At 34.7% G+C, this 24850-nt stretch overlaps 1 protein-coding gene across 2 annotated transcripts in view; it reads right to left on the bottom strand.

Moving 5' to 3' along the window:
• RPAP2 (RNA polymerase II associated protein 2) overlaps positions 1-24850 on the bottom strand; it is an 83070-nt gene that overhangs the window by 37576 nt on the left and 20644 nt on the right. The window contains exons 7-11 of one of the 2 annotated variants that reach the window (XM_019626986.1): positions 23983-24018; positions 21224-22160; positions 16583-16668; positions 13340-13420; positions 4305-4373 (exon numbers count right to left, since the gene is read on the bottom strand). In XM_019626986.1, the coding sequence (XP_019482531.1) occupies positions 4305-4373; positions 13340-13420; positions 16583-16668; positions 21224-22160; positions 23983-24018 (1209 nt within the window). Of the gene's footprint in view, positions 1-4304; positions 4374-13339; positions 13421-16582; positions 16675-21223; positions 22161-23982; positions 24019-24850 lie in introns of both variants that reach the window. The other variant, XM_019626987.1, reaches the window with a different exon arrangement.

The following is a 24850-nucleotide window of genomic DNA, read 5'->3' on the forward strand; positions in this document are numbered from 1 at the left end:
TTCCCTGTGCTCCTGGTAACTAGGGTCTGAATACATAGTATAAATGTCAAAAAACGTTGCAGTCACACTGGCCATTCAAGTCCTATGGAAGTAGTGAGAAATCTAAATAAAGTGGAAATGGGTCATATGTATTTTTATTTTTTATTTATTTATTTTTTAAGTTTTTTATTGGGGAATTGGGGGGATGGGAACAGCATTGGGGAATTGGCGGAAGGGGAACAGACAAGTTGCTGTCCTTTCGTTCTTCAGTCTAGTTGTGGAAGGCGTTGCTTCACTGGCCCAAGTTGGCACCATCATTGCGCTCTTCCCGGGCGAGGCACATCAGTCGCCGGCCTCTGGACGGCCGCTCACGGCAGCTGCTGGCCACTCACACTGGCTGCTGGTCGCTCACGCTGGCTGCTGGCTATACACGGTAGCCCATGGCAACTCACTGCAGCAGGGGCTGCAGCCTACGGTGTCACCAGTGACTCACGGCAGCCCAGCTCCAGATTGAGCTGTTGTTCAGCATCTTAGCTGTAGAGGGCAGTGTCACTGGCTCTCATATGTGGGATCCGAACCGGGGCCCTCTGGCGTCCCAAGCCAGCTCTTAACCATCGCGTCACTCGGCTGGCCCCATGATATATTTTTATATATAGATGCATTTTATTAAGTGTGCAAAGATCAAACACACCCATTCGATTTGATCAATTTCTTTCTGAGATTATATGGGTATAACCTTCTCATCACACTAAAATTATATGTTGTGTTTCAAATTGTTTTAATGTTAATATATCTGCGAAAAGTACAAGGGAAGTTACCAGGAAAAGATGATCTGCTACACAAACACCTTATTTACATTTAAGAATAGAGATGTGAAATTTCAACACCCAGCTTTCCATCTTTCTTCTGGACTACCATGTTTTGCTCAAAATGTTGATTTTTTCCCCCTCTAACAAGGGTTAGACTTGAACCAGTATAGTAACATACTAATAAAATTATATACGTGTATATGTATCCTTTCATAAGTTCTCATGAGGAATTTTGAAAACAGCTTTCATGCATTATTAAACAAATGTTAGTAATAACAAAAGGTTGTTATATTCATACACTAACAATATTACTACTGTTATAATACTGGATATTATCTTACAATATTCATATTCAGTGACTAAAACTGCCATTCAGAATCTTTTTCCTAGCTATAAAGACTTTTAAGAAATATTTTAAAAATATTTTAAAAAATAAATTCCAGAAATGTCTATCAGTAATGACTAGAAAAATTCCTTTGGAAATTTGATAGTAGATGCAAAGGTTTTCTGAATTATAAGGTAATTATTTTTTAAAAAGAGATAATTCCTTGAATGCCTATGTTCAATCTCAGAGGCAATAAATTAAAAGGCTGAATGACTGGGTTACTGCTCCACAAATATGTATGAGTGTATTATCTCCTTTCTGTGTTCTCTTTGGGTACCCAAAATCTCTATATTTTTTTCACTGTGGTTAAGGTTCTTTATCCAATGGTGGCCCTTATGCCTGCTTTTCCTTTCCCTAATGACAAAGTGCCTTCTCTAAAAAGTAATTGTGAACTGTGAATGTGAGGAAAGAGGGGTACAAATAAAAAGTATATTTATACTTTACAGAAGTCAATAGGATTAGTTTTAATATGATGAACATGTATTTTAATTTTATCCCTATCTCATATAGTAATATTTATTCTAAAAGGGTGATAAAAAAGTTAAAGCTGAGAATGAAAGGGGCTATTTGTTGAGCCATGGATTCCCTGGGGAGTAGCGGAAGGGGGCAGAAAAGCCAAAGGGGACTTTCTGAGAAAAGAGGAAATAAGAAATAAAATAATATGGGGGCAGGAGACAGAAGTCTGATGACCAAAGAGTAAGCAGAGTCAGCTAATGAAGACAAAGAATGTGCAAGTGCAGAATGGAAAGGATCAGTGACAATATATAAGGAAGGCCTATGGCAAAAGTTAGAATTATTAAGAAAACAAGATTTGAAAGGCAAAACCAAGGAAATACCAGCTGATGTTGTGTCTACAGTGAATCAGGGTGTTTTTAAAAGCCAAAAGGACACTAACTAGAAGAATTTTAACTGTCCAGAGATCAAAAGGACCAAGGGCTAGGAGAGAGATGGGTAGATCTAGCTGAAGGGGATAATGAAAAGATTCAAGGCAAATAACAAAAGGAAACAGTGTTTGCTGCTACAAACCTCAAGACTGATTGCACAGTGTGAAACATGCAATACACCTAGGATATGTGCAGTCTGGCTCTTGAATTAAGTTACTACTTTTATGGGTCACTGACCTTTGAATAAGAGGTTCCCTACATTACATCCAAAGTTAGGAAAGTCAAACAGTGCCTAAAAAGGACTAGCAATGCTTTCAGTATCTTGTGCCACATGGGTGCCTCTATTAAAATCAAACACTAGAGGGCCGGCCGAGTGGCACGTTGGTTAAGAGTTGTTTTGGGACGCCAGCTCTGAGCAGCAGGGCCCTGGTTTGGATCCTATATGAGGGCCAGTGATGCTGCACCCTCTACAGCTAAGATGGTGAACAACAGCTCCACCTGGAATTGGGCTGGCGACAACGGCGCAGGCTGCAGTGGGGCTGGCCGGCAGCTGGCGTGCGCTTTCATGAGCAGCCGTTCAATGGCCAGCGAGCGACTGCCTCACCCAGGAACAGCGCAATGATAATACCAACATGGACCAGTGAAGCGACATCCTCCACAACTAGACTGAAGAACAAAAAAAGGGCAGCAACTTGTCTGTTCCCCTTCCCCAATTCCCCAACGCTGTTCCCCTCCCCCAATTCCTCAATAAAATAAAAAACAAAAACAAAAACAAACAAACACTAGAAGTTTATATTTTATGGAAAAACCATATGAAATTTTATGGCAGCCTTTATTATTTCATTTTCCATACTTTTTTGTTTCTTGTTATATATTTGGGAGAAGATGTAGCAAGAGCCTGATACTAAAAAAAGTAGGACCTAACATGTGTCATCAGTAAGCAGCTGCTCATTAAGATAATACTTCCAGTTACTGGCTTAGAAAGCAAGATTCTGAGATTATTGCTGGGCCTAGGCCTCTGACTTATCAACCAAAAAAGTTACTTCCTCTTTAGTACAATGAATTGCAGAAGTACAGTTAAACAGTTATCTATGAGGGTTCATTAGCAGGCATAGGATATGGTGGGTGAGCAGAGATACTGATTTTTTTTTTTTTTGCCAGTGACCAAAAATATTTACGAATTTCATAAAATGAAAAAACTTTCTAAAAAATTAATAAGATCTGTTTCACAAATAACCAATTCAACTGGAACACTGAATAGTAGAAATGATAAAAGATTTGTTCTTATGGTTGATAAAAAATTTATATCAGGGCATTCAAGTAAAGTTATTTTCTGTGTTCTGATTTAATGAATCATATGAGTTGTATCTGCTTGGGTAACACAAATGCTGGGTCACTGAAGCCTACTCTAATGCCTCCCAGCATGGCCTTCCTTGGGATGGTAAATCCAGAATAACATGTCAAACTAAAGTAATATCAAAGAAAGAGAAAGCAGGGCTGGAGATGCTATGAGGTTGGCTCATGACACTTTTTGACCTGTGAGTGTCCAGTACGTATTCAATGTCCTCTGGGCTTCAATGACCTAACAAGTACCAAGTAGCAACAGTAATGCAGTAATGAATGGTCTTCAAAAGAAGACTTTTGCAATTCAAGCTGAAAAACACTACACTTACTAGATGGTTTTAACCCTATTGAAAACATCCATAGAAACCCCTAGTGATTTCTTAAAAGGTGAATGAGTATTAAATGTTTTATATCTTCTTGTTTGTGTAGTATCTACTTTAGTTCCCTTAAATCTGTTTGATTTTAAAGATATAATTTGGAAGATAAAACTTTTCTGATGCTATTAATAAAATATGTTGAAGAAAAATGAAATAGCATTAGATATGTTGGTAAAAATACAGATTTAAAATAATGAGGCCCATTCGATGTTAAAAGTGAAATTAAAGGACTATTTTGTATGTATTCCACATGGGGATGTTCTTCTCTTTCAAAAGATAAGTAACACTTGCAAACAAAAAGCCCCTCAGAAGAAATAATAGTAGAAAATATAAAGAGAATAATTACAGCTTTTGAAAACATATTACTTTATGTAAAAGTTATTGTCATAAAATTAAGAAAAATAAGGCACAAAATAGAGGTACAACATTTCCCAAGGATGTTTACAAAATCAACCAACAAGTTTGTATTTTCCTAATCAAAATTCTTCATATTTAGTATTTAGTTAAAATCTGAAAGTGTACTTACAATGACAGCAACACCACAGCAATTAAAGTCCATTCTGCAGGTTTGTGTATAATATTTCTATTTGTTAATCTGAAAGACAGTTAAGATAAAATTTACCAAAGGATTGTTACATTTAAATACATAAACCTTCTATTTTTAGAAAAGTCATTTATGACATCATGAGTCAAAGAGCACTATCTTTTATTCTTGTTATATTTGATAGGAGAGTATAATGTAGTTTGATATTCATCTGATAATGATCATCTCAAAAGTGCTCCAGCCCCATTTTTTATATTTATAACAATATTACTATTAGACAAAATGGAAATATAGGAACAATATGGGAAACTAAAGTGCACAGTTTATTAAAATATACACATGTACATACCTTACTGTAACCATATGTTCTATGTTTTCCCCTATCAAACTTTTTATTAAACCTAACAAGATAAACAATTTCTGATTTTAATTTTATCTTAGGTTGGCAGCAGGCAATTAAGGAATGTCATAATACATAATTTACAGAAATGAGATTTTAATAAATTTTAAGATGTTTTTATCAAGAAAACTTGTTTTTAAAAAATCAGTAGTAAATTCTACCACTTAGCAGTTGATGAAATCAAAATACATTGTAATCAGAAAGCATTTAGAAAAATCACTCTAAATGAAAAATAGTATCAATCAATAAGAAAAAAAACAACCAATAACATCTGACAAAGGGCTGTTACCCAAAATATACAAAGGACTTTTTAAAATTTAACAACGGGAAAACAAACTGCCTAATTTGAAAAATGGGCCAAACACCTTAATAGCTACCTCACCAAAGATAAACAAATGACAAATAAGCAAATGAAAGGATGCTCCACATCATATGTCACCAGAGAAATGCAATTTAAAAGAGCAAGATACCACTGCACACCTATTAAGAATGGCCCAAATTCTGAACACTGACAAAGCCAAATGTTGACAAGGATGTGGAGCAATAGGAACTCCCATTCATTACTGGTGGAATGCAAAGTAGTACAGTCACTTTGGAAGACAGTTTGGCAGTTTTTCCCAAAACGGAACATACTCCTACCATACAATCCAGCAATCATGCTCCTAGGTATTTACCCAAAGGAGTAAAAAACTTATGGCCACAGAAACACCTGCACGCAAATGCTTATAGAAGCTGTATTCATAACTGCCAAAACTTGGAAGCAACCAAGTTGTCCTTCAGTAGGTGAATGGATAAATAAATTGTGGCACAGCCAGGCAATGGATAATTGTTCAGCTGTAAAAAGAAATGAGCTATCATGCCATGAAAAGACATTGGGGTACTTTATATGCGTATTACCAAAGTGAAAGAAGCCAGCCTGAAAAGGCTATATACTCTATGATTCTAACTATATGATATATGACATTCTTGAAAAGGTAAAACTATGAAGATAGTAAAAAGATCAGCGGTTGCCAGGAGTGGCGGGGTAGGGGGTGAGGGGGATGGTGGGGTAGGTAAAAAGACAGAGCAGAGAATCACTTATGAATAAGGAAATGTGCATGAAGATAGTGCAACAATGCTTTCAAAGAACGTTAAATAGCTGTCAAAATGAATGAACTAGACTTACATATCATAATTTGAAAAAAAAGTACAGTATCATATTATTTATATAAATCAAGAACAGACAATACTTAGTATTATTTATAGACACATAAATGTAGTAACAGTATAAAAATAAAGACTGGAAAGATACACATCAAATTGACAGTACTGATTGCTTCTGGGAAGGAAAGAATGGATTAGGAAACAGAACAAAGGGCACTTTCGCACTGGCTATTTCATCTGCCAGAAACTCTCTTTCCCCACATAAGTTTTCTTTGCATTAAGGCCCATCTGGACAACCCTAGTAAAAAGTGAAAACTTCTCTCCACTTCCTAGCTCCAAATTTCTGACTTCCTTATCCTCTATATAGTTTTTTTTTCCCCCTGTACCACTTATCTCTAACATGTAATTATTTTTTATTATCTGTTTTCCCTAAGGACAGGAATCTTTATGTTCTTCACCTATTTATTGCAAGTACTCAGAACAAGTGCATGACAGCAGGCATTAATGTTTTCTAAATGAATGAATTAACTTAAAAAATGCACATCTGAATCAAATATTACAAAATATTAAAATCTATTAATTCTGAGTGGAAAACGTGTATCTTTGTCAATCTGAATTTTTTCTGTAGTTAAAATGTTTTACAAAATTTTTTAACGTCTAGATTATATAAAAAGGAGGTACAGTATAAGTTCAAGTTTGACAGACATGGGTTCAGTACTTATATCTGTCACTTAGTAGTGTTTTACTTTGGACACATTCAACTGTTGTAAAACTTTTTTTTTGTAATTTAGTAAAACAGGAACAACAGTACTTACTACCTGCCTTATAGAGCTCTCATAAGGATTAAATGTAAAAAGATGTCTGTGTTGCCAAATTCAACAGACATTTCTCAGCCCTCATCTTAACTCGCCATTGGGCGCAACTGATCTCACAGATTCATTGCACACAAAGATGATGCTATGAAATACGTCTTTATTGTACTAAGTAACAAACACGACTGGTGATAGGTTAAGGTAGAGGGAGAATATACGGAAGCGATGAGTAACGATACTTAACTGTTAAATATTTGAAAATTTGTGTACAATGAATCTGTGAGATCCACTGCACCCGACGGAGGGTTAAGCTACCAGCAGCATTTGACACAGTTCATCACTCCCTTCTCCCTGGAACACTTCCTTCACCTGGTTGCCACTTGCCTGATTTCCCACTCTCACTGGCATTCCTTCTCAGGCCTTTTTATTTTGGATTGCCCCAGAGCCTTTGCCCTTGAGTCTCTCATCTCCTCTACAAATGTTCATTCCCTCGTGATGTCATCCAATCTCATAGCTTTAAATATAGATAACTATATTTATTTGCTGACAACTCTCAAATTTATTATCTCTAGCCTGGACCACTTTCTTGAATTCTAGACTTCTATATCTAATGGTTTACTTGACACTTCCACTTGAATGTATAATAGACATCCCAAAACAGTGAAAATTAGTATAGTGAAAATTGAGTGCCTCATCTTCCCTGTCTCAAATGGGTCCTCCTGCAGATAGCTCCATATCAGTAAATGGCTACCCACTTCTTCTAGAATCCAGTTGCTCAGGCCAAAAATCTGTGGTTAACCTTGACTGTCTGCCTGTCCCATGACCAACCAGTCATCAAATTTTGATGGTTCTATCTTTAAAAGAGACTCTTTTAAAGATAAAGAAAGTAACTTCTTGTTACTTCCACTGCTTTCACCTTGGTCCACGTCATTTCTTGCCTAGATTGCCAAAACAGCATCCTAAATGGTCTTCCTGCCTCTGCCCATCTATTATAATTCTCATCAGCTAGAGTGATGCTGTTAAAAATGTATGTCAGATCATGTCATTCCTCTGTTCAGAATCCACCAGTTGCTCTCCATCTTAGAGCAAAAGTGAAAGGAGGACCATGGCTACAAGGCCTATATAATCTGCACCATACCCACTCCCCGTCCTATACTTCTCTGACCCTGTATCTTTGTACCTTTGCCTCTGCTCATTTCTGCAGCCTCACCAACATCCTTAATGTTCTGTGACTTCATCAGGCCTACTCTGGCTCCAGAGCCTTTGCACCTGCTGTTACTTGTCTGTTTTCAGAGAGCAATATGGCTTGCTCCCTCACCAACTCTTAGATCTTTATATACATGGCATCTTCTCAATAGTCTTCCCTGGCGAGCCTATTTAAAATCACAACTTCCTCCCTCCTCAGTACTACCCCTTTCCCTGCTTATGGGGAGAAAAGGAGGAGAATGAACTGGAAAAGGGGAAAGGGCATATCACCACATAATAATAATAATACATATACTATATTTTAAAACGACAAAATCTTTGCTTTCACTTCAAAGTACCTCTAGTGGCAGACTAGCAAAATTGTACTTGCTCTCATATTTTTCCTTTTGCTGAGTCAAAATAATTTCAAGCACAGATGCCAAATGAGTATGTTTACTATTGTCCTGAGTGATAATTCAAAAATAAATATAAAAATATTTGATAGAAAGCATTTAAAAAGTACAGTTTCAAAATATAATTTGAAATTCAATACAGAAAAAATGCCTTTATTCATCACTGATGAAATTTTTAAAAGGACTTTTGTGTCAAAATACAATGTTAATTCAAATTAGATTTCGAAAAGTATCTTGATTCAACACTGAGGACAGTAAATAATTACCAAGTAACTTCCAATGGAACAACTATGACACGTAAATCAATGTAACATTCTGGATAAATGACTGTGATGCAATGCAGTGGAAAGGACAGCTCTATTCACTGGGGAAAGATTCTTCAGAGTTGAAAAGCTACTTTACGTTTAAGTTCTAACTGGCTTTCAACTCTGGTTGCACATAAGAATCACCTGGGAGGCTTTTAAAAAATACTAATGTCTAGGCCCAACCCTAATCAAATGAAACTCAATCTCTGGGGGTGGGGCCAGGCATCTGTAGTAGTTAAAAGCTCCCCAGGTAATTCTGATGCAAAACTGGCTTAAGAATCACTGTTCTACAAGTTCCTATTATTGATTATCATTTCAAAGAGAAATATATGGTTATTTATGTCAACTCTTTTCCACTGCCAGTGTTGATTGAAAAGATTTCTCAACACTAGTCACTGTCATCAATATGGCATTTTTTTCAGACTTAACTTAGAAGCCCTAGCCTACAAATAGTCACATACTTACTGAAGTTGTCCTGCTAGACTCTGAAGACCCCAAATGAGTTATCTTACCAGAGGTCGTTCCGTACTTTACATAATTGACATTTTTCTAAAAAGCAGCAAAGCCAATTTAAGCAATTTTCATTAAAGCTATACACATTTTGACCTGCAGGTACTAAAGAGTAAGGATTTCAAAAATAAATTAACATCATGGTTTTTATAACATCCCCTATACCACAATAATGCATATTTTTGAGGTATATTTTCCCCAAACTTTTTATTAAATTTAAAACATACAGAAAAGTAGAGAGATACTCATCACAACTTTAACAATGATCAACTCCTGGCCAATCATGCTTTATCTATACAATCCATATTCAACATCACCCTAACCTGAATAATTTTGAAGCAAATCCCAGGCATCATATGGTTTTGTCTAGGCTTTATTTTAATTTAATGTAAATAATGCAGAAAGTAACTGGAAAGGACTTACACGATGGGAATGATAGAAAAAGGTGATAAAATAATAGTTTATAAATATAAAAGGAAAATGGCATTTGAAAGTCTCCTTACATCTGTAGTCTGTTAGCTACCTCTTAAGGACTGATGAACACTGCTTCTTGTTTTGGCTACCTTAGGTATCACAGAGGCGTTCAGTTTCATAGGTAAGTGAAGCCCTCTTAAGTAGAGTTCTTACTTGGGGTCTAGAGAGGTGATAACTAAAATGACATATTTTTTTTACATCTTTGATACTAATGACTACTGAGACAACAAATGGTAGATTATTTTTTGCAGTTCTACTGAGGTATAACTGACACATAGTAACTGCATATATTTAAGGTGTACAACTTGATATTTTGATATATGTATATTTTGTGAAATGATCATTACAGTCAAGCTAATTAACATATCCATCACCTCACATATAGTTATAATTTTTTTTCTTTTTTATGGTGAGAACACTTAAGATCTATCCTCTTGGCTTAAATTTAGGGTCTAAATCCAACTACTAGTTCTGTGATTTGAGAGATTACAGAATCCCTCATCCCTCATCTGTAAAAAAATAATCCCACTGTTTTCTGGATAGTAAATGAGATAATATACGTAAAGTGCCAAGTACAACCTGGCACACAGTGAGTGCTGTAATGACTATATGTACAGACATGGACCAAACATTATTAGCAAAAGATCAAAAATAACAGCCTAGACAGTAGTTTCCAACTGGAAATACCTAAATTCCTAGGGAAACGAAAGTAATAATGGGGCAATCTTGCAGTTTAGCCTAACATTTCTTTCCAATAGTAAATTCTGAGAACCTCAGAATAGTTTTAAAAAAATAGAAGAGGGCGGGCCGAGTGGCGTGTTGGTTAAGAGCTGGCTTGGAATGCCAGAGGGGCCCGGTTCGGATCCCACATATGAGCTGTAGCCTCTACAGCTAAGATGCTGAACAACAGCTCAACCTGGAGCTGGGCTGCCATGAGTCGCCAGCGACGGCGTAGGCTGCAGTGGGTTGCCACAGGCTACCATGTGTAGCCAGCAGCCAGCGTGAGCAGCCAGCAGCCACTGTGAGCAGCTGTCCAGATGCCGGCGACTGATATGCCTCGCCTGGGAAGAGCGCAATGATGGTGCCAGCTTAGGCCAGTGAAGCAACATCCTCCACAACTAGACTGAAGACCAAAAGGACAGCAACTTGTCTGTTCCCCTTCCCCCAATTCCTCAGTGCTGTTCCCATCCCCCAATAAAAATCTTTATTAAAAAAAAATAGAAGATATCCAATTAGATCTATAGAAAAATAGCTCTAGAAAATATAGCCAAAGTAAATTAAATTGCTAATCTATTCTAAATGAGTGGAATAAAAAATGAAGTACAAAATTCATATTTGTATTTCAAGATGAAAGGTCTTATTCTAACCTCTCGTCTGGTATGTCTTCAGTGGCTTTACCAGTTTGCTCAGAATGATTAAATGAACACTGTCTGCAACTGTATGGGAAGTTCTTTAAAAATCAGTGAAACAGGGCAGCACCTAGTCTTCATTTTCCCTCAGCTAACCTTTCTGCTAATATGATATTCACATCCTGAAAAACCCTGAACAAACCCTAAACTTCAGGGCTTCCACATTGTATTGGGTGGTCGGGAAAGTCATGACGTATTTTTCTATGTTTTTCAATGCAACAATGCCTCATGACTTTCCCGACGACCCAATATATATCTATTCAAACTGTTTCATCAATGTAGACAGTTGAAAAATACTTTTTTTTCTTTTGGATGCATGATTCTGTGATTGGTATAAGAGAACACCTGAAAAAAACAAGTGTCTCTCTCTTCATCACTAAAAGGAATGCAGGGTTCAACTTTGGTCTTGGTAATTGCCTAAACTCACTTTTTGCAAAGCATTTAGTCAGTCTTCCAAAGGCGGACGCCAATCTGAGCATCACTTCTGGCATTCCTAAACCTGTATGTGATCAATGATCTTGTGATTGCATAGCTTCCATGGTATCTAATGAGTGTAACAATCTCAGTAATTCAGATTTACTGTTATTACCTGAACATGTACTTTCAAATATAAACATTCTAGATGAAATGAAGTGAAAATGTCTTTTTATTTTATCAGTCATTAGAATAATATGCTACAGGAATTAATGATATTTGTGAAAACTTAATTTTATGTATAAAACAAATAGTAAAAATTTCCAATTATTTAGAAAACTACTGACAGTTAATAAAAACTATTGAATGTATTAGATTACTTTCTCAAGAACATTATCTTAGAGAAAAATGTTTATAAAAATTCAAATAATGTAATAATAATGATTAGATTTTATCATAATTCAATCTTTGCACAACTGTATTATGTACTGGTATTTAAAACATTAAAGAAAATAACCTTTGAGAGCTGTATTTACATTTTAGTTAGTTAATTCCATTTAAATTATAAGTCTTTGAAGGAAAAAGTCCTACTGGGGGATTCTTCACATCTTGTGATGATGAATTAAAAACAATGTGACCTCAAAATATCATGTGTTGGAAATATATCTAAATTATGTAAACAACGGGTGTACAATAATCCAAATATAATCTCATATCAAAATAATAAAAAATGTTAAGACAAAACTGTTAGAGAAATTTGAGGTATCCCAAACATATTTTGTTTAGTCAAACCTCACAACAAAGACTCTACAAGGCTGTCTTAAGACAACTCCTATAATCTAGAGTCTATGAAGCCTAAATATTTAAACGTAAAGTGTTACACGTGATTCTTTTCAGAATCTGAAGATGAAGAATTTTTAAGATTTGCTTAACCTATGAATCCTAGTTCCTTCTAGTAAATACCTTATTGAAAAATGTTTTCCTGAACTACTCTGTGACACACGAAAAGGTTAGTGATATTTTAAATGTGCTGGTTGAAAGTTAATGTCTATTTAGTATTACCAATATACAGCACAGTGACTGCAAGAGAAATCTAACAGCTGACAGTGCCAAGAAATTGTTCCTGTACTATAATTTTAAACTTTTAAACATCTTATTACTGCTCTTGACAATAAAACCATAATAATTAACTTTGGGGATGCAATGGTTCTTCTACCCTAGAAGTTTATTCTGTGTTGGTGCTATCTTAGCCATAGGCAAATATTAATATTTAATCATTGGCATCTGGCCAAAATGTGTATTTGGTACACCTCTCTTACTAAGTATGTAGAGGCCTATTCCTATGCTTCTTGGGAGAGAATCTAGTCTTTGCCTGGTTGAATATTTTTACCTTGATAGTTTTAGAAAAATCCCAACTGTTCTACTTCAATTGATATTCTCTAGTCTTCCTTTCTTTGTACTTATTATTTCAAATCTGTTCCAAATAATTCAATATTAAATTTCCCATTGTTTTATATTGTTCACTGTGTTCACCTTATCTTCTCACAGGAGAGTTCTTCCTCAAGGGTGGGCATACTGCTTCTTTTGTACTGCCTATGGTACCTAGCACAGTGCTAGTCATCTGCTATAGATTTACTAATCACTAAGATCCAAGATGTTCCTGGCTAACTATTTTTGTGTCTCAATATAATTTTCCTTCTTAGTTTTGGGCTATTCTATAAATAAACTACCTAAAGCTAAACATATCAAGGTTTGAATACAGAAGGGATTGCATTTAACAAAAGACAGAAGTAATGTTTAATGGAGGAGCAAATAGAACACGTCATTTAGATCTAAAACACTGAAAGTAAGTCACTTAGTTTCTTCATGCCTTAGTCTATCTATAGAATCTTCCAGGCAATCACATTCAAGTCAAAATAACTGAGAAGGAAAATCATAATATTAACACCAACCTGAAAGTTCGGACGAGATTTTTAAGTTGTGTGTAAATATCTCCTAATGTAATCTGAAGAGGTCCCAGAAGTCCAGGCAAACTGAAAATAAAAAATTATATTTCTTTAAAAATATAATTTAATTATATAGATACATTTTTGGGTCTTGCCTAAGTCTGGATTTTCCATAGGTAATAATAGCACTTAGATGGAGACAGTTAAACTAGGTTATGACTGGTGAGAAGTCATCAGGAAATATTTCCTAATAAACCCATATTCCACTTTAGTCTCTGTTACAGAGGCTCTGAAATATAAAAATGGTATTTTGGCTGCTATCTATACTCTTATCTCTAGTTTTTCCTACCTCTTTACTTTCAAATATTAGACCAAATGGAAAGAAAACAAGACCAGAGGAAATGCTCCCAAATAGTCAAATTGGGGAGTGTGGCATATTTCTCCTTATCAAATCCTTATGGTGGCAGAAAAAATTAGTACATTTCTAGAGAACAAGTTGACAATATATATTAACATTTTAAATGTGTATACTCTTTGACCCAATAGTTTTACTATGAAAAAATTTATCCTATAAAAGTCATAATATAAACATAAAAAAGATGCTTGTTGCAAGAATATTTTTAGTAGTGAAAAATAGAAACAAATGTTAATCAATAGGGGATTGGTTAAATAAATTATGATATACCCATATAATGGAACATAATAGAACTTTTAAAATGATAACATGAATCTATTTTTTTAATGTGGAAAGATATTCATGATATTAAGTGAAAAATGCACATGTAGTATTATCCCATTTTATAAAAACATATTATATAATGCTATTACATATAATACATAGTATATACAAATATGTTTCAGTCCTTCCAGGTTTATACTATAACAGAGGGAACCAAAGGGTATGAATACATATACACCATGCGAGTATATATCACATATAGGTCAAGGACAAACATCAAAATACTAATTGTAGTTATTGTTGAGTTGTGGGGATTCCAGGTGGTTTTCACTTCCTTCTTTACACCATTTTGTACTGCCTCAATCTTCTCCAATAATCATGTATTGTTTTTCTTTTTTAAAATTTATGAAAGTTTCAAACATGTTCCAAAATAGAGAATAGCAATAATTCTCAGATTCATCCTCCCAATATTTTCTTACGTATGCTTCATTTTTTTCTTCCTTTCTTTATTTTGCAGTAATATTTTAAAATAGATCCCTGACATTATATCACTTAACCTCTAAATATTTCCTTAGGGATCTATAAATACAAGGGTATTTGCTTATATAACCACAATAAAATTGTCATACCTAACCAAATTAACAATAATTCCTTAATATCTAATACCCAGTACACATTTCATTTGCTTTGATTATCTAAAAAAAAGTCCTTTTACAATTGGTTTGTTCCAATCAGAAACCAAAAAGTCTTAATTTTATGAGAAAAAAAACTCAACTGCTTTCATAAACAACCAATCAACCAAAAAACCCCCCCTATGTCACCATAATTATTTTGTTTTCAATGTTCTTTGTGCTTCTTTTTTTTTAAAAAGATTTTATTGGGAAATTGGGGGAGGGGAACAGCACTGGGGAATTGGGGAAGGGGAACAGACAAGTTGCTGTCCTTTCGTTCTTCAGTCTAGTTGTGGAGGACGTTGCTTCACTGGCCCAAGTTGCCACCATCATTGCGCTCTTCCCGGGCGAGGCAGATCAGTCGCCGGCTTCTGGACGGCCGCTCACTGCGGCTGCTGGCCGCTCACGCTGGCTGCTGGCTACACACGGTAGCCCATGGCAACCCACTGCAGCAGGCGACTGCAGCCTACGCCGTCGCCAGTGACCCACAGCAGTCCAGCCCCAGGTCGAGCAGCCGTTCACCATCTTAGCTGCAAAGGGCAGTGTCACTGGCACTCATATGTGGGATCCGAACCAGGGCCCTCTGGCATCCCAAGCCAGTTCTTAACCAACGTGCCACTCAGCCAGCCCTGTGCTTCTTTTAAAGTTATCCCACCTCTTCTCAAATTTAGTTCTTGCATTAATACCAATAATTTGGTTTTCTAGCAGGGGTCCTTTTGGTATCTTCTGGTACAGCCAAAACCCAGAAGAAATAGAATTTCTTCAATGACATGTCTATGTGGTCTTAAATTTAAAATCGGGTACTTTTATTAGCTAAAAGTTCTAGAAAACTGTTTTCAGGTAAATCCGTATCTACTTATTACTTACCAGTATAGATAATCCACCCCCACTTTGAAAGCCTAAGTAATTAAAGTCAAGGATTGATAACTTCTTGTCCTATGAATCACACTGATGGTGACTGTTTTCTAGCCTAATATTTAACAGAAACAAATGTACAAGTATGAGGAATGTATAAAAGCTAAAACCAATAACAAATTTACTATATATGAAGAGCCTAACACATAACAGGCATTCAATAAATATTAATTTAAAGATTTATCTAAATTGTAAAACTTAAGAGGAGTAAGCTGCTCAAAATATTATGGCTTCCAAAAAAATGGGTTTTTCTCATTTTTGAACTACTACAAAACTAAGGCCTCTCCATATGAACACCTTAAACAATGACTAAAAACACTTTTCCATGTTTTCTGCTAAAGAAAGAAATGCAGGTTGAAAAGTTTAAGGCAGCTCACACACCGCTGGAAAAAAGATTTTTATGCTCCTTTTGAAAGAAAAAGAAACCAAGATTGCAATTTTCAAATGTCATTTATGACTGGGCTAATTACAAGAATTGTAATTTCCATCACGGGAAGCTTAAAACTAAAGTGCAAAGTTGAGTTGAACCAAAAAAACTCAAGTTGCTGAGTGTGAAATGGTTCTATGAATATGTATACAGAGTGAGTTAATAGACCGTTAAAACTTTATGAAGTGTTATTCACATATGAAACTGATGTGACACATTTACCACAAATCAGTATTTAAATGGGTCTAGCTTTGATATTTTTTCCCTGACTTCACTGGATTATTATAAAGTGGAAGTGAGATAGTTTGGTTTTCTACTCCCATAATCTCAACCTTCCTCTTTATTATGTACTTCTGTGTCTTGTACACAAAACTTAATTTCAATATTTCCTTGGTAGGATATTATCTCAATTTTTCAAGTAAAGAAATCCATGTAAACTTTTCACAGTATTTTTCAAACTGTTCAAAACTCAAGGATAATACCTATAAATTATGAACCCACAAATACCAAATTAATTTAAAAATATTATAAAAGTGGAATGAGAATTACATACTTACACTTTACTCAATTTTTCAAGTACGATGCGTTTTCTAATCTGGTTCTGAGAACTTGAGTCTATCAGTGGAAAGGTGGGATCATCATGCTGAATCTCATTTTTAAACAAAGCAAAACAAAATCATGAATTTACATTCTTTGATAAGAACAATTAACATTAAAACGCAAAAGTTTACACCTATGGTACACAAAGTAAAAATGAGGCTTGAGAATTAGGAGATTTAAATTTGAGTAACAGTTCAGTCATTAGGCTGATGTGAATTTGCTTGAGTTATCTGCCCTCTTTTGAGAGTGTTTTCTCATCTGTATAAAAGGGACAGGAATACCTTCTTTATTAAATGAGAAAATGTATACAAAAGGACTTTGTAAACTCCTAAATGCTATGTAAATGTAGGAGATTAAAAGATTAAAATTAGCAAATACTATAAATATATTATGGGGAATTCCACTTCTAGACATGGCAGACAAGACAATTCAAACCACCCTTCTTGCTGAGAACTGAAAACGCTGGGAAAAAAACCCACATTTCTTTGAAAGCATCAGAGAGCTAAGAAGGCTGTAAAGAATTATAGCCTTCGATTCTGGAGAAGGTAATTCCAGAGAGGGCACTGATTAATTTCAGACGAGGCAACGTAGATACTGAGAACCTGAGCCCTGCTTTTCTAATAAATATTAAGAGTTTGGGACATGCCAAGAAGGGAAAGGCACTAGCAACCCTCCCCAAGCTTGAGACCAGAACGTGGATCACATTTTAGGGGTAGGAATGATTAGGAAACAGGATGGCTCTTACAGGGAGTGAAGCCCAACTTCAAATCATCTTAATTCCTAATTGGATTAAGGTGATTTGGGACTGCTACAAATCATTTGCCAGGAGCAAACATAAATTCATTTGAGAAGAAGAAAATATCAGCTGAGGTCTCAAGTTACGTATATCTGTCATTTTTAATATACAATGTTTGCCACATAATAAAACAATAAGAAAACACAACAATATGATCAAAATCTGAAACAGCCTGTAGAAATCAACCCCCAAGAAATCCTGATAATGAAGTTATCAGCTTTATTTAAAATAATTCTGTTGAATATACTCAAAGAAAAATAATAAGATTGAAAATTTCAGCAGAGAACTGGAAACTATATAAAAGAACCAAATAAAAACCCTAAAACTGAAAAATATAATATTTAAAAGTAAGAAGTCTATAGGCAGATTTAATAATATCGTAGAAATAACTGAAGAAAGAGTACTGACTTGGAAAAGATCCAGAACGAAGCACAGTCACACCCCACACCCTCCTTCCACAAACACACATAATGCAAAGCACAAAAGAAGCAAAGAAGATACAATGAAAAAGATGAGCATATCTGTAACTGGAGTACCAGACAGGAGGGAAAGGGAGAATGGAACAGAGTATCTGTAGAGATAATAATGAAGAATATTCCAAAACCTATGAAAGAAATCAAGTCATAGGTTCAAGTATCACAATAGCCAAAAGAACAAATGTAATCAAACCTACACAAAGCATTCTAAAATTGATGGTAACCAAAGGGGAAAAAAGTCTTAGTAGCTAAAGGAAAAAAATACAATATTTTCAAAGAATCAGCAATAAGGGCAATAAATGGAAGCCAAAAGACAAGGGAATCTTTTCAATGGGCTGAAAGAAATAAACTGCTAATTTAGAATTCAATACTCAGGAAAATATTTTTCAAAAGTGAAAGTAAAATAAAAAATTTTGTTATAGACAAAAACAGAAAATTCACCATTAGCAATCTGGCACTAATAGAAAAAAAGGATATTCTTCAGGCCCAAGGCAAATGATCTCAGGTGGAAGAATGGAGATGCAGGAAGAAATGAAAAACAATGAAGAAGTAATTAACTGGACAAATCCAACTGAATATTGACTATAAAAAAATCTTGTAAAATTCAAAACGTAGAGAGAACAACAGTACACAATAAGAGCACATAAGTAAGAGAGTTAAAGTTCTAAAGTTCTAATTGTCAAGGAAGCAATAGAAGTATTAACTTAGACTTTAATAAGACACAGATTCAGGTTTTAATCTTTAGGGTAACCACTTAACAATCAGCAAAAGAATGTATAAAAACAAGCTAATAAAGGGTAAAAAATGGAATAATGGTATTTGATACAGAGAAGCAAAAAAGGAAAGAGGAACACAACAGAACATGTGGAGCATGCAGAAAGCAATGAGATGGAAGATTTAAACTCAAATACATCAATTATGACATTAAATGTAAATGGACTAAATTCTCTACATAAAGGACAAACACTACAAGTCTAGATTTAAAAAGATAGTCCTTGAAAATACTAATGAAAGAATGCTAGTGTCTGCAAAGTAGATTCAAAGGAAGAAAAAAAAATCAGTATAGTGAAAGGTTACTCCATAATGCTAAAGGTTCAATTTTCCAGGTACAATCTTACATTTGCACCTGATAACATGGGCTCAAAATATTAAAAGTAAAATTCATAAAACTAAAAGGAGAAATAACAAATCCATAATTATGGTGAGAGATTCTGACCTACCTCTCCCACCTCTCGGATACATTGAGCAAACAAAAAATCAACAGTGCTTCTTAAACTTCAATGTGGCACTTCACAAGAGGCTATCCAAATGATCCATAAACAAATAAGATAGTGCTTAACTCATTAATCACAAGAGAAATATAACCAAAAAGCAACATGACCAGAATGGTGAAAAGTAACAATATCAAGTATTGGTGAGAATGAGTACTCATGGAAACTCTCATATAGTGGTAGTGGAAAATAAACTGGCATAACCAATTTGGAAAGCTATTTGGCATTATCCAGTATAATTGCACATACTCATCCATTATGACCCAGAAATTCCAGTCCTAGGTACATACCCAACAGAAATGCACGCACATTAGGCGAGGCATATAAGAGAGTTCATAACAGCATAGTTCATAATAGCCCCAAACTGAAACAGCCTAAATACTCATTAATATAAATACTGGTACATTTCTATAATGGAATACTACACAGCAATGAAAGAATGAACTAGAGCTATATGTAACGACACAAATGATTCACGAATATAATGATGCATGATACAAATTGCACACCATAGAATATATACTATGTGAATCTATTTACATACAGTTCAAAATTGGCAAAACGTAGCTATGCTATTCAAACAGTCATTCATTTTGAAAAGAGGTAGTGACCAGGAGGAGACATAGTAGGGCTCTGGTTTACTCAAATTTCTTGGCCTGGGTAGTGTTCATTTGTTGTAATTCAATGAGCTGTACACTATTTGTGTTATATTGGGCTGTCGAAAAAGTCATGACATATTTTTTCTGTTTTTCGTTGCAAAAATGCGTCATGACTTTTCCAACAACCTAATACTTCAATGAAAAAGTTTTAAAATGTTATGTAACAGAGTTAACAGTCAAATTTCATGGATTAATTTTTCCTTCTTACTGCTTGTAGGTGCAAAAGTGATAAAACAAGTGATGTACTAAAGTAGGCTTATGCAGTTGGCTGACAGAGATCAATGTTTCCCCTAAGCTTAATATGAAAGTTATGGATGCTGTCTAATAATACAATTGACGTAATTTCAAATATAGTACCGGGCCAGGTTAACGTTCTGTAGAAATATAAGAAATTTCTAAATTTTTACTATATTTCCACTTTCACCCTCTTTCTAAATCTCCAAATGTGTTCTTAAAGTTAGAGGTACATTTACTCTGAAATCTTTAGTAACAAAGTTTTGTGGTAAAAACAAGGTTATCGCCTACTCCTCTTCATGCCAAATGACTTCATTTCCCGAACTACACATCAACCAAAAATGGGTAATAGAAATACTAAAAAATCTCCCCCAATCTCAGTGGCATACATTCAGTCTCTACATAAACCTACTCTTTACTGAGTACCAATTATATGTCAGGCACTGTGATAAATGCTTTACATTATTTCATTACAATTGAGCAAGGGAAGCTATTTATATAGTCAGTCCCATTTACAGATGAGCAACCAAACTCAAGAAACTAACTTTTCACACAGCTAGTAAATGACATAGCAGATATTAAAATCTAGATTTACCTGAATGTGCTCTTTCCATTTTCTCCTATGTCCATTATTTCCTAATAAGTCTCCTTTACTATGTTATTTTCATTTATAATGTTTTAAATGGGTATGCTTGCCAAATATTAGCCAAACAAATATTTTACCATTCAACTAGTAAGTCTACTCCACTGCATACAGTTCCATTGAAAATAAGATACAAAGATACGCACCCCATGTAGAAATCTGAAAACATACATGCCAATAAAAAACAAAAACAAAAAAAACAAGTCTGTTCAGAGGTCCTACATATTAAATGAAGGACTAGGTTTAAAGAAAACTTTGTCCCACAATTCTAGGCTATTTCTACATTAGAGAAAAATGTTCCACATTTATGAAAATTTTCAGGGGCAAACTTCAACTTATTTGGAAAAGCAGTAATGCCAATACTGGAGATGGCATTTTAAACCAAAAGACTGACTGACTAAAGAAGCCTTCTAAAAACTTAACAATTCTCTTCAGTATTTTTCTTCCTGCTCCATGATTTTCGACGGTGAGTATTTCATATGTTAGCAGCATGGAAAACTCATCATCATGAAGACATACCTCTTCTGAGTCTTGTGATTTGGTGGTTTCTTCATTTAAAACATATCGTCCTCTGTAAAATTCCCTGATCCTTAGGTTTAATGTTTCAGTTTCTTTTTTCAAGTTCTCATAACTTGGCAGTGGTTTAGTGGCTGTATCTGAGGACCTAAAAGGCAAAGACTCATCTAAGCTGTCCTGAGATTCCTGTAAGGCAGGGGAATGACTATCTAGGTCAGAGTTTATGTCATCTTCATCAAGTTCTTCTTCTTTAACCAGAGGGGCTGAAGACGGTTTCAGACACACAGACGCATAATTCTCGCCATACAAAAACCTCAAAGTTTCTTCTGTCTTCCACTCAATGAAAGTCTCCTTCAGAACCTTAATTAAGTTTGCCTTTGCAACTTCAGGATACACCTGCACTGAACTAGAAGATGACCTAGAAACTTGGTTTGATTTGGCAAATTTCTTCTTAAAATGCTCAGCACTTTTCTTACTTATGCCTACGAGAGTTATTTCTGAACTACTGTATTTATTTTCAGAAATTTCTGAGGCCTCTAATTTTTGTCTCAAAGAACTACTTGAAGAAATCTGAGTATTTACTTTCTGTAAAGGAAGTTCACAAGCAGCAGCTTTCTCCTGATTATCTAATCTGCAATTGCCTAACTGCTCAGTGACTTCTATTACTGTCTGTTCTTTGTCTTCTTGCTTGAAGTTAGCTTTCTGACCAGCTTTCTTTTTCATTATGCTTATTTTGTGCAGCTGTGGCCTTATACCCGTTGCATTTGGTTTGTTTCCTGGTAGAATGGAGGAAACAAAGTCTTGCTCATTATCACTGCTACTATCACTATGAGTGCTAGAAGAACTAGATTCATATTGCTTCTTAAAATCGCCAGGATTGTCAATATCTGATGTTTTAATGGCCTCACTGCGTAACTGTACTTCTTCGCCAGAATGGCCACTGTAGAAGGAAAGAAACAAAATAACTATAACAGAAAAGAATGTCCCCCAGTATTTATACTTTGTACCTTTCAAGGTAGAAAATTTTATTTCCTAGGCAAAGCCTTACTTACAAGCTTATATTTATATAAGCATGTACACACACACACACACACACACACACACACACTTCAGAAAGCTATAATTCCATATTTTCTCTACATCTTACTTATTTGATATAGTTCTCTTCTCTTCTTGTCTTTTTTCCCCAATTATTTAAAAGAATACAGCAAAAAGGAAAAAAAAACCACACTGGATAATTCCATCCTACTGAATTATTCTGATTTTGGCCTACTCCATTTCTGTGCCTGTTTTATATATCCTTTTTTAAAAAATGGCTTCCTTTTGAAAACTTCATTAGTGGTTTCTCAAAAAAAAAAAGTAAATAATAGGAACTCTTTAGGCTTTGATAGATAAGAGATGTTTAAGTATTTTCCAGTTCTGGTTGATAGTTATACAGAAAATTCCACAGAATGAAAAATACAAGAACGTTACAGAGGAAAATAAAGTTGGCAAGTCAACATTTATCAATGAAAGATATTTATATTTGAAAATCCAGAGTTACAACATAATGCTAACAATAAAAGACAACAGTTTTTCCCTTTGACTACAGTTCTTCAATTTTCAGATTAGGTTTTAAAAAAATTAAGAATTATGAAAGAGTGAAGGCAGAGTAGCTTTGTCTATGAAAACTTGAGACAAAGAAGTAGGTGAGCAGTTACTATCAAGCAAATGCACATATCAGAACTTTAAAAGATGAGAAGGATTCTGGGCCAAGAAGCACATATGTAGAGGGTAGTGACAGGGTATATGGGAACTCTGTACTTTTTACACAATTTTTTTGCAAATCTAAAAATGCTTCCCCAAAAAGGCTATTAAATTTAGAAATCATTTTTAAAAATAAAATAATGCAGCAATAAAAAAAAGAAGCATGCTGGGGTTGGGGAGGGAGGGTGTGTAAAAGAAGAAGAAAAAAACGAACAGTTGAAAGTAAGGTTGTGGATTGAAATGGAGAAAAGATGACAAGTTTATTCAGTATTAGGTATTTTTTAGTTAGAATCTAGCCTATATAGTAATGGGACTTGTCTCTTGTAAGTATAATTTCAAAAATATTAGAACAATTAAACTTTCATATATTTCATACTTCCTCTTGGAATTTAAAGGTAATTATATTTTTTATACAACTTTGAAAACTATAAATTACAGATATACATCAATAAATAAATATCTCTTACTTGTGCTCCAGTCTAATTAAAGTAGTGACTAATAACCAGCAAAATTTATTCTGGGATATAAAGGATGTGTTTTGAGAGATGATCATAGTTGGGCAAGCAATAGCATGAGTTTAGGAAAAACACACAACTTGGAATTACTATTAATGCTTTAGACACTCTTTCAAATAATTAAATAATTGATACATTACTGTTTTGAAATCCAAAAAAATAAGACTATAAAAACCTTTCAACAAATATAATTGGTACAATCTAGTTGACAAAGTAGCACAATATCTCAGATGGAGGCTATGTTTGTGTCATATTTCAACAGGTTCAATTAGACTTCCTCGGTAGAAACAGCTGTACAATAAATCATACAGATCAAACACGTCACCTTACCATCACAAAAGAAAAAGCTGTACAAGGCAAACATTTCTTTGTGTGGACTAGAATGGGCACTTACACAATGCATGAGCACAGGAAGTCCAAGAGCTCATATCACTTGGTTTCCTCTTAATGTTTCTATTAACATGAATATATAGGAGGTAAGTGATACTGATTCAACCATACCTGTTTCCTTTCTGTAGCAGCTGAAAACTAGGATGCCTGTGACAAAAACACAGAAACAGAAAACTGAAGGCAACTGATATGTCAAACACTTTCAAGTGTTTATTATAACTACATTGGATAGAAAATATAATTAAAAGGAAATAGTTCATATAAACATTTTAAGAAAAAAATGAAGGGACAAAGTATTGTGAAATTCATCCACAAGAAATCTGAATTAATGTCTCTCTTTTATCTAAAATTTACTCATATTTCAGAACTAAGTTCAAATTTCATGAGCCCAATAAAGTTTTCCCTGATTAACCTGCTAATGTAAATCACTCCCTTCTCTAAATTACAAAGTCATCATTGTCTGTTTATATTAATCATGTGTTCTTCTATGACCTAACAGAATTATTATCTAAATGTCATATTTTTTATAGGTTTATTTTTAGTTTTTTAACCAGACTATAAGCCTTGAGGGCAGAGATTATGCACTATAATTCTCTTGTATTTCTTTATATGATCAATAAGACTTTCTGCACTAATTTCTCAGGAATCAGTTGTATTGTAGTACAGATGTGATCTACGCAGACCAGGTAATTTAAGTTAACTCTAAGAAAAATTTTGCTATGCAATACCAGAAATCACAATTGGCTGAGCATCATGGATATTAAAAAGGGAGAGGAAAAAGCTCTTTGAAACCCAAATATAAAAAGGAACAATAGTAAATGAATCCAAGAGGACAGGAAAACTCTGTAAAACACTTCTGAAATAACTCAGAAAATTGCCTTTTAAAAACAGATTAAATACAAGTAAATATATAATGGGCCGAGTGGCACGTTGGTTAAGTGTTGGCTTGGGACACCAGCTCTGAGCAGCAGGGCCCTGG

Source organism: Hipposideros armiger, unplaced genomic scaffold (genome assembly GCF_001890085.2).
Source record: "Hipposideros armiger isolate ML-2016 unplaced genomic scaffold, ASM189008v1 scaffold_696, whole genome shotgun sequence".
NCBI classification, from domain to species: Eukaryota; Metazoa; Chordata; class Mammalia; order Chiroptera; family Hipposideridae; genus Hipposideros; species Hipposideros armiger.